At 43.2% G+C, this 11,030-nt stretch overlaps 1 protein-coding gene across 1 annotated transcript; it reads left to right on the forward strand.

The window, feature by feature from the left end:
- The first annotated feature begins 4,930 nt into the window (after nt 1-4,930).
- LOC148139863 (putative G protein-coupled receptor 139) lies at nt 4,931-7,135 on the forward strand. Its single transcript, XM_087980688.1, has 2 exons — nt 4,931-5,042; nt 6,234-7,135. The coding sequence occupies exons 1-2, from the start codon at nt 4,931-4,933 to the stop codon at nt 7,133-7,135; spliced, it is 1,014 nt and encodes a 337-aa protein (XP_087836814.1).
- Nucleotides 7,136-11,030: the final 3,895 nt, after the last annotated feature.

Genomic DNA, 11,030 nt, shown 5'->3' on the forward strand with positions numbered 1-11,030 from the left:
TTTACCTTCTATAGACACTACTGGAATGACAAGTGGTAGCAGAAAATGAGAGCGTGGGTGTGAGGTGGGGCCAACCATAAACACGCACCATCCCAATTAAGAATGATAGCGGCCGCTCATTCAGTGTCGCCGGGACCAAAGCCTCGCTCATGACAGGGTCCCCACTCCACGTGGGACACGCAGTATTTCAAGAAGATGACTCATTTCCATCTCCTCTGCTGCTGTGGTGATTAGAGTCAGGCGATAAATGCTGGGCATCATCTGTGGTACCTATGCATCATGATTGAATTGAAAATAGTGTCGAACGATCTCGTTCCAGGAATCATGTGATATTTCCAGTTGAGCATTCTGCTGTGGGGATTTCTTCTCCAATTATCTCCATTCATGAAACCACTCAGGAGGTGGCACCTGAGCCCCTCCAAGTCATTTGCATTATCCGCCGCCTCAACCAAACAATGGGTCAGCTGAGAGCAACGAGTTCAGCGATGCAAGCACATTCTGAGTAATCTCCTCACCCCTGTTCTGACAATGGAGGGGCGATGGTTTACAAATAAACGTTTTCCTTAGAGTTTAGTTTTTGATTCTCCGATTTCTCGATAAAAAGTCGAAGTTCACAACGTAAATAGGAGACCGGGAAAGGTAGTCGATCCGAGGAACTGTTCCGTCTATTCAATCAGATTTCAGCAGATCGCTCCCATTGTCACCAATCCCTTTGCAACTTCATCATACCCTCCTGGAAAAAATTGGACGGTTTGACCTCGCCCCCTTTTTGTGGCAGACAATTCTACAATCTTGTCACACTTTTCTGGAGGAACAAATTTCTCCTCCTCTAGGTCTACCACTTTTCCGTAGTCTGTGGACATCACAACCACCCAGTTCTGTACTACTCCGATCTACAGGAACATACTTCTTGCATTGTCTGTGACTGTCCTCTTAGGATGTTATAGGTTTGTCTCTAATACCCACTCCCCAACACGACTTTCCTGTCTTTCCCCAGAAACATAGGTTCCCTTCCTCACTTAAAACCTGTCAAGCTCAGCCTCGACATCCCTCAGCGGTAAGGATTTAATCAGATTCACTCAACCATGAGCGTTGGAATTCGTTCTCATATCTGCCTTCAATGGGTGAGCGCCTTTCTGTGGTTTGTGCCCTCTGATCGGGTGCAGTCCATGTGCTCTGCGTCCACACACGCAATTGCTTTCAGGAAGACGTTCCAGTCAGAGACGCTGAATGAGTGGCAATTAAATTTCAAGTCACGTGCAGACTTAATGGGTTGCAAAACCTGTTCCATACCGTCTGATTCTGCGATTCGGTGACACTGGCCGAATAGGGTGATAGAGGCAAAAACTTCCATATTTTTGAAAAAGGAAGTGGGCTTGCAATGCCAAAGCATCAGACTACGATACAACTGCTGGAATATGGGATGAGAATAGTTCATTACTTGTTTTTGACTGTTTCGGACATTTTAGTGCCAAAGATTTTATTGTTATATAGCACTCTTTCCTGATGACACATAAACGGCATATAAGTTGGAATTCTATTGTTTGTGAGGGCTTCCTTTCCTTCATCTCTCTCCATCAGGTTGCACTCACCTCATTGCAGGATTCACAGTGCAACCAATACAGACCGTGCAATGTATCTGATTCACTAGTTAAAGGCTACAGGTAAAGCTGCTAGTGCGGGAACATAAATCACATTTCTGCAGGGATTTAGACAGTGTAGGGGAAGGAATGGCACAGCATCTGGTACTTCCTGATGTCCAAAGACCCCTCCCACTACCATGCACACCCACAAGCTGTTCAGCCGACCAAGAGCCCCGATAGGTACCATTGGCAGCTGGTTACACATAATACATTATTTTGTACGCAGTCTAGGTTGCTGGTCCATCTATAAATAGTCTTTCAGTTGGACACATTACAGCCTCGTCGACTCAATTCACCAATTTCAGACCATGAATATTCCCTTCCTTTTGCTTTGCCACGTTTCGACCCCAGATCATTCATGAAATGTGTTGCCTCCTCAAATGCAACCCATTTTCACTGACATGCTATTCCCCGTGACCAAACTTCTAGATTTTGCTCTTTCCTGGTTTACTATGAACACTGGTTTATTTCTGTCTATCCTTTCATTCATCTCACTTTCTCTCGTTCTCTCTCTCTCCCTGTCTCTCTGTCTCTGTCTTGTTCAGTTCCTGCTACACAGATCAGTTCCTCCTCCCCACACGCTCTCCACAGCAATCCTCAGCTTCTTTCCCCCTCCTAGTAAACATCATAAGTGTCACTTTTCTAAAATGTTTAAACATCTGATAAGGGTCACTGGATCGGAAAGGTTCACTCTGTTTGTCTCTTCACAGATGTTGCCGACCCTGTTCGGTCTCTCTGAGAGGTTCAGACATCGTATTGAATTCAAATCCTCACCTTTCAAAATTAAATTGCAAACGCCTTCAGATTAAATCTCAGTTTGCGCTGCTTGGCCCATTTGCATCTCTGCCTCACGAGTTTCCTCGCACTCTGTTCGATTTTGCATCGTCATGCCTCGGACTGAATCCTTTGACAGTGAAGGGCACCTTTTGTCAGGTTCATATGTCAACTTCATCTGTTTTCGATAATGGCCTCATTCGTTTCTCAAACGTTCTGTCTGGAATACAATGGAGGAAAATTCCACACTTTTCTCTTTAATTTTCAATGTATGACTACTCAGTCCCGACCATTAGAACATAGAAGATAGAACATCGAACATTGCAGCGCAGTACAGGCCAATTTGGCCCTCGATGTTGCACAGAACTAGGAAACCAAGCTCAAACCCATTGAAACCGAAACTATTCCATTGTCATTGATGTCAGAGTTGTGCTGGAAATGCACAGCAGGACAGACAGTATCCGAGGAGCAGAAAAGTTGACGTTTCAGGCAAAAGCCCTTCACCAGGAATGAGCTTAAAAATCGACATTTCGGGCAAAAGCCTCAGATGCTGCCTGACCAGGTGTGATTTACAAGCACCATTCCAATCTTGACTCTAATCTCCAGCATCTGCAGTACCCACTTCCACCATTATCATATGTTTATCCAATAACCATTTAAATGCACTTACGATTAGTGAGTGCATTTTACTATTGCAGGCAGGCCGTTCCACGTCCTTACTACTCTCTGAGTAAACAATCTACCTCTGACATCTGTTCTGTATTTATCATCCCTCATCGTAAAAGTAGGTACCCTCGTGATAGCCATCACCATGCGAGGAATAGGGCTTTCAATGTCTGCCATATCTAATCATCTTATCATCTTGTATGTCTGTATTAAGTCACCTCTCATCCTTCTCTCGAATGAAAACAGCCTCAAGTCGCTCAGCCTTTCCTCATCAGACCTTCCCTCCATACCAGGCAACATCCTGGCAAATCTTCTGCGCAACTATTCCAATGCTTCCACATCCTTCCTATATAGTAGCGGCAAGAACTGTACGTAGTACTCCACATGCAGCTGCACCAGGGTTTTGAACGGTTGGATACGATTTCCAGCCATAGCATTGCCATAATAGTAAACTCGTAGATGGTAGAAATTGGAGTCTTGTTAAGTATTAGTCGGTGTACAGATTTCAACAGCAAGTGCATGAAGGCGAAATTACTTTAAACGTTGTCTAGGCCACAGCTAGGTATTGCGTGCACATCTGGAATCCACATTAAAGGAAGGACGCTATTTCACTGAAGAAGACGCAGAGGAGATTTATTAAGATGTTACTGGACAGATTTAAAAAGATGCTTTCTCAACTGAAGAGATTTAGTCATGAAGGGAGACTGGAAAACCTGACGTTCTATACCTTAGAGCTGAGTAGATTGAGAGAGGAGGCGATTGAGATGTTAAAAAGATATGGACCGAAGAGATGGTTCCCTTGTGTGGAGGTATCACTTACCACGGGAACATGAATTTAAGGTGAAAACAAGAAGGTTCTAAGGAGATGTGAGGCAAAAACATTACATCCCCAGAGACGGTGGGAATCTGGAAGTCACAACCTCTAAGATTGTTGTTGGCAGTAACCGTCAAAGCATTTAAGAAATATTGAGAAGTGTACTTACAATGTCACGGTATAGTAGGCTACGTGAACATTTGCTGGAAAATGGAAGGCAACAAGTTCATTGGCTGTTTTTGGTGATTCTAAAAGTTATGGGCAGTAAGGTCGTTTTCAGTGCTGTAAATCCGAATGACTCTAATTTAATAACTAAGCATGCTGCCGGGCAAAGATCTAATTATTTTTCTAATGAGGCCACAACCATTGGCGTCAACTCCTCTGTACCTAGGCCTCCCAGCAGTTGTGTAAACAGCACTTAGAATTAGCAAAAGATGTCTTATTTATCAAACGTGTAAGAATCCTTTATACAATCCTTGGTGTGTAAAAATGATTGGTTCCTCCCATTTCAGTACACCGTCTAATACACAGAATTTTACACACACACACACACACACACACACACACACACACACACACACACACACACACACACACACACACACACACACACACACACACACACACACACACACACACACACACACACACACACACACACACACACACACACACAATACATTGTGCACCGACAGACCTGTCTTCCACTCTCAAATTGGTTGAAACCGTGACTTGAGCACACTGTAACACTCAGAAAATACTTTCATCACTGAACTTTGTTTCCACAGAAAACCTTGACCTGAAAGGGCGTTAATTGAAATCATTTGCCCAGTGACTTTAAACGCAGTAAACAACTCCATTAACAGAGCTCAGGTGTTCACGATGAATTCATGCCAGCTCAGCAAACAAAAACAGAACATTGTCTCGCCGGGATTGTCCTCTCTGCTCTATTTAGGATTTCCCATCACTGACATCAACTTGTGCTGACTGAACTCTACAGAATTACTCTTCACCCAACGACAGCAGAGGCATCATGAGTTTGGCTGGTCTAGTTTCATTCTATGGGGAGGCGATCATCATACAGGATATATTTCAGGAGGTAGAGAGGATCTACTTCCCACTACTTGCTGCTGTTAGTGTCCCACGTAAGTTTTAATCTCTGTCATCAATTCTCTAAATTCTTTCTTATTCTCCCGAATTGAATGTTGCCTTCTGTCCTTCGACTTAGTCTTTTGTTTCCTGTATATGTGTTATTAGTTCCTCCTCACTCCTTAGTTGTGTATGGTGAATTGTAACCCGATGTCAGACGTACTATGGCAAACGTACTAACTCGACTTTCCACTTATTCATCTAAGTCATTTATAAAAATCACAAAGAAAAGAGGTCCCAGAACCAATCCCTGTGTCACACAACTGGTCACCAAACTCCAAGGCTGAATACTTTCCACCTACTAAGATCCCCTGGCTTCTGTGGGCCAGCCAATCCTGTACCAAGACAGGCAGATTTCCCTGTATTCTATGCCTGTTTACTTTCTCAAAGAACCTACCGTGAGGAACGTTATCAAACGTCTTGCTGAAGCCCATGTACATCACATCCACTTTTCAACATACATTTATGTGTTTTATCATATCCCTAAAATAATTGAATGAGTTTTCTGAGGCATGACATGCGCCTCACGACGACATGAAATGAGCACTCCTGGTTAAGTGCTCCGGCCTGAAACGTCGATTCTCCTGCTGTTTATCCTTATCCCTCTTCACAGCCTCTATTCACTCTGTATCTGACTGTTCACTACCTTCTCCGTCATCGGATCTGCAGCTCCAGTTCCCATCCCCCCGCCAATCCAGTTGAATACCTTCTGAAGAGTGCTGGCAAATGTACGCGCCGGATATTGGTGTCCATCCAATTCAGATGCAACCAGGCCTTCATGTACAGTCCCCACGTTTACAATCGTCCAAGGAAATGTGATGATGAGCTTCGTTCTTTGAATGTTGCATTACCTCTGGGAAAGGGGACCCGCAGTGCCATTTGTAATGGATTCCTGCATTTTGATGCAGCGACACTGAATGAATGGCCACTTTTATTTCAAACTCAATGGTATGTGTGTGACTCATTTGGAACGTACGGGGTTCAGAGTTTAATGTGTCTACTACCTTTTTTCATGCATGCAACTGCGATCATCTGTTGGAAACATGCTGCTGGAGAAAATGGCAGTGTGACGTTGACATGGTACACACTGCTGCGACTGTGTGTCAGTCGTGGAGGGAGTGAATGCTGAATGTTTTGTTACCTGCCGTAGATATCATGTTATATAATAACCGTGTTTACTTTCTCAGTTAACGTAATAACGATTGTGATACTTTCCCGAGGAAAGTGTGGACTCGCTGGATGTGTCACTTGCTACCTCGTGACCATGGCAATGGCAGATCTGCTGGTGGTGCTCCTCGACCTGATATTTTGGCATATTCCCATTCTTTTTCCAGAACACTTTATTTTCCTGGAGTATCTGGATATGTGTAACATTCACGCTGTGCTGCTTTATGCAGTCACAGACTGCTCTGTCTGGTTCACTGTCGCATTCACCTTCGATCGGTTTGTGGCCATTTGCTACCAAAAGCTGAAACCTAAGTATTGTAGTGAGAAAACAGCAGCTGTGGTTCTAGGAACAGTGACTGTCTTGAGCTGTTTAAAGAACATAATCTGGTATTTTATGTACAACAATAGGTATCGTTTCCTGAATGATCCTGTGTTTTGTGGTCTGAATCTGGATGATACTAATTTGACATTATGGGCTGCAATTGAAATTGTTAACGACATTATCACACCCTGCCTTCCATTTGCAATGATCCTGCAGCACAACGTTTTCACTGTCAGACACATTTTAGTGAGCAGCAATGCCCGCAAAAGACTCTGGGCTCACAGAAATAAAGAGAGTCCCAGAGACACTGAGATGGAGAATCGAAGGAAATCCATTATTTTACTGTTTGCTATTTCTGGCAATTTCATCCTGTTGTGGGCAGTGTTTACAGTGATATCTATACTTGAGCGATTTGATGATCTGCGTGTCCATTCCTATGTACCTGCATATCTTATAGATTTAGGCTTCATCCTCCAACTTCTGAGTTGCTGCACAAACACTGGCATCTACGCCATAACACAAGCTAAGTTTAGAGGACAGTTCAAGAATGTAGTGACATATCCCTTCAGTCTTGCAGCGAAATTAATTAAACATTGCTAGGACTGATAGATTCCAGATTAGAACTCAACAGTGGATCCAATAATGACCAACAAACAATTCCCATGGGTCCTATGATGGGCATCTACTAACTCCCAGTGTGCTCACTCACTGATAATCTGGCGCAGTAAGTACAATGGTGAGGGTGCTGTTGGGTTAGACAGAGGTAGGGAACTCTGTCATACATTGACGAATCATATGTAGTCATGAGTCAGAAGTCATCAGGGCTGTGTCTACCCAGCGACCGGAGATTAATGAATATTGTGCTGGTCAATGGAGGGATTATAGACTGGAGTTTGGATCAGTCAACTCTTGTAAATTTTGGAAATGTACCGGGAAGGAACTCACTTTAATTACTGACTGTTTAGGTCGGAGGGAGTAAAATGTTCTGAATGTGACACTAGTCTGCAATCTGATGTTTATTTCTTCTAAAATGTGAAGATAGACTTGTGAGGCGTTGCTTCTCCATGATTTATCGCCATTATATATTGTGAACAACGTTTGAGGGAATTCAAATGGGGCCTTTCTTGCTGCACGATCTGCTCTCATTTGAAGCCACAGTGCAATCTGCCCAACTCTCTATCTGTCTACCGACTCTTTTATCAATCCATCTATCTCCCGATTCTTTTATCAATCCATCTTTCTATCTACCGATCTTTCTGTCCGTCCACATATCTATCTCCCTATGTATGTATTCGTCGATATATCCCTCTATCTATTTCCATTTCTGGAAATGTGTGATCCACTAGACTTATGGATGGTCTTTCAGAGGAATCAGTAACGAATCCAAAACATATCCGTCTTAACTGTCCAAAAGACTGAAGCTGCATAGTGTCAGCCAGGCGATGAGATGGGAATATTATTGCTCTGGGCTTGGGTATCAGTCATGCATAGTACTGATAAATAGTTTGAAGGCTTATTTCGATGCTAATGTTCATATCTTTCAAACCAACTTCTCTAGCTTCTTTCTTTTTTCCACGAAATGAACTTATATTCTGCTTTTAAATAACATCAGCGGCTTTGTTTAAACTAGTTTTAGTGATAACCGCCACATGGAACCATTGGAAATATTCAAGGTGCGATCTATTAAGCCAGCTAACGTTCTGGGATCTGACTTAGTTATATTGAATGGTTGGGCAAATCTGAATTTACATAATGCACAGAATTAAAATAATTGAATGTTCAAATTTCATGCTGCTATGCGTGATTACACGCAAATTCACAAATATGTTGAATGACCAGGTTGGACTTGGTAATAAGAACGGATTGGTGCTTTGCAACAGACAAGAATTAAAAGCACGGAATCCAAGTATTAGTGTTTATACAATCATCAAATGTCACTGTCTCTGTATCTAATCCCTTGCTGTTCCCGTCCTGACAGTGATAAGGACAATCTAATTGCATTTTTACACCGTATGGAACCAATTGGGGGCAGTGAGTTGGAGTGCTCGCCAACAACAGTGTATATTATCCCCTGTTGTCCCGGACCTGGAAGCGATTAATTGGGACATTGTTGGGAAAGATTTAAGCTGTAACCACATACTGTACCTGTCCTGGGAGTGTTTTCTGGTGGATGGTATGGAGAGAGTTTTACTCTGTATCTAATCCTGTACTGTCTCTATCCTGTAAATTTTTGTTGGGAAGTAGAGAGGGTTTTGTTCTTTGTCTAACGCTGCTGTAGTTGCCCTCGGAGAGTTTGTTGGAGATGGTGTAGACGGAACCTATAATCAAGAGCATAGTTTAAGTAAGTTGCAGTATACTTAAAGGGGAGGTGACAGGAGGTCTTGTATCCAGAGATTGTGAGAAGGAACCCCAAGTCAAATAGAAATATAAACAATTGACTGAGAGATAGGAAACAGGCAGTCATGGTCAGTTTTTTTTTCTGGGAAAGGAGGAAAACTTGCAGTGGAGCTCACCAGGATTTTAGACCATAAGAACATAAGGCTAAGGAGCATAAATTTGGCCAGTCAGCCCATCAAGTCGGCTCCACCATTTAATCATGACTGATAAGATTCTCCATCCTATTCCCTAGCTTTCTCGCTGTAACCCTTTTTCCTCTTGGTCCACAAGAGCCTATCTATCCCAGTCTCAAATGTACCTAATGACCGGGCCTCCATAGCTCTCTATGGCAATGAATTGCATCGACTCCTCACTCTTTCTGATTAAAGATATTTTCCCTTTTCTCTCTTCTAAAAGATCTTCCCTTAGTGTGAGGCTGTGCCCTTGAGTCTTAGTCTCTCCGACCAATGGAATCATCGTCCCAACGTCTACTCTGTCCAGGCCATTCGGTATTCTAAACAGGTTAGTACTGGGACCCATGCTTTTTCCTTAGTGCTACATATTAATCACGTCGATCTCGCTCTTCATGAGACAAATTCAATTTTGAAAGAATTGTGAATTGTGAGGTGGAGAGTTTCAAAGTGCAAAGATGCATTTCGCAATTTGTAGAACTAGATAGAGAGGTAACAGATGGTGTTCAAAGCGCACATGTGAGACAGCAACAGAATGACAGCAAGTGAGCACGAGGAAGAGCGGTGGACAGAGAGGGGTAGAGAGAGAGGGAGAGAGAGAGCACTGAAGAGATTTCCAGAAGCTGGGAGAGGGACGAGAACCTATAGGGAATGAAAAGAGATGAAGGTGGTTGAGGACTGTCCTCTCCAAGAGAAAAAGGCCGGGACAGAGAAATCGGGGATTGGACAGAGGAGGTAAGGAGAGCCAACTCGAACTGTCACAGGAAGAATGAAAGTAAAGAGATGCAAAGATAAAGTGATGTCCAAATGAATTAATGGGTGATGTGAAGGAAAGCTTTTGTACACAGTCAGTTATCAGCGTATGCAGTGTAGTTACTGGAATTGTGGTGGAGGTATGTACAATGGAGGAAGAAGGAATATTTATTTGTGTGGAAATGTTTGCTCAGAAATGGGGAATATTAAGAGATTCACTCTAGGGAGATACTCCTGGTTCAGGCTCGATGAGTCACATAATTTCGTTTTGCGACCTAACACTGCTCTTGTTTCTTGATTTAAGAGTCAGAGATTTGGAAGAACTACGTGTAAAACCATAGCATACAAGTCTACGAGCTAACAACTGAGAAATGAGATTCGACAAGACGGTATCAGGGACACAATGGGCTGACGGTCCAATTACCGTGATGTAGAATCTCAACCACTATTTTGATTGGAGACAAGGACCATTCAACACCTCACCTCAAAACAGTCTTGTTTCAAATAAGAGCTCAACTCCAATGGTGAGGTGATAATGACTTCTCTTGACATCAAGGCAGCTTCTGAACGAGTGTGATATCAAAGAGCCCTAACAATGCTGAAGTCTATGGGTGCCGGAGGTAAACTCTCCTTTGTTTGGAAACCTATCTGTCACAAAGGAAGAGTTTTGTGGTTGATGGAGGCAGTCATCTCAGGTCAAGCACATTCCTGTAGATGCTCCGACGGAGTGTCCAAGGCCCAATCATCTTCAACTGCAATATCAATGGTCTGACCTCAATCAGAAGCTCAAATGTCAGGATGTTCGCCAATGTTTATGCAGTGTTCAGCACCACTTGACTCGGTAAGGGCAGCTCCTAGCATTCAACACTCTCTCCTCCACCACGGAGGCACACGAAGTTCAATGTTTACCATCTTGCAGAACTACTGTAGCCTTGTCAAACATCACATTTAAAACCCATCACCTCAATCGTCTGGGAGCAGGAGAGGCAGCAAAGGCAAATGTTGAAACACCACTTACACATTGTGTTTCAATTCGCACAGACACTCATTGTCCCGATTGGCAACATTACCAACCCTTCCCTCAGTGTTGTTGGAACCAAAATCTGGAAACCCTCCTTGTTAGCAGCACTGTTGGCGGGAGAGATTAGTACGTCTCACAGAACTTCCAGGGTTCA

This window comes from Chiloscyllium plagiosum, unplaced genomic scaffold (assembly GCF_037043375.1).
Source record: "Chiloscyllium plagiosum isolate Xiang-an unplaced genomic scaffold, Cpla_swu_hap1 HiC_scaffold_37, whole genome shotgun sequence".
Taxonomy (NCBI): Eukaryota; Metazoa; Chordata; class Chondrichthyes; order Orectolobiformes; family Hemiscylliidae; genus Chiloscyllium; species Chiloscyllium plagiosum.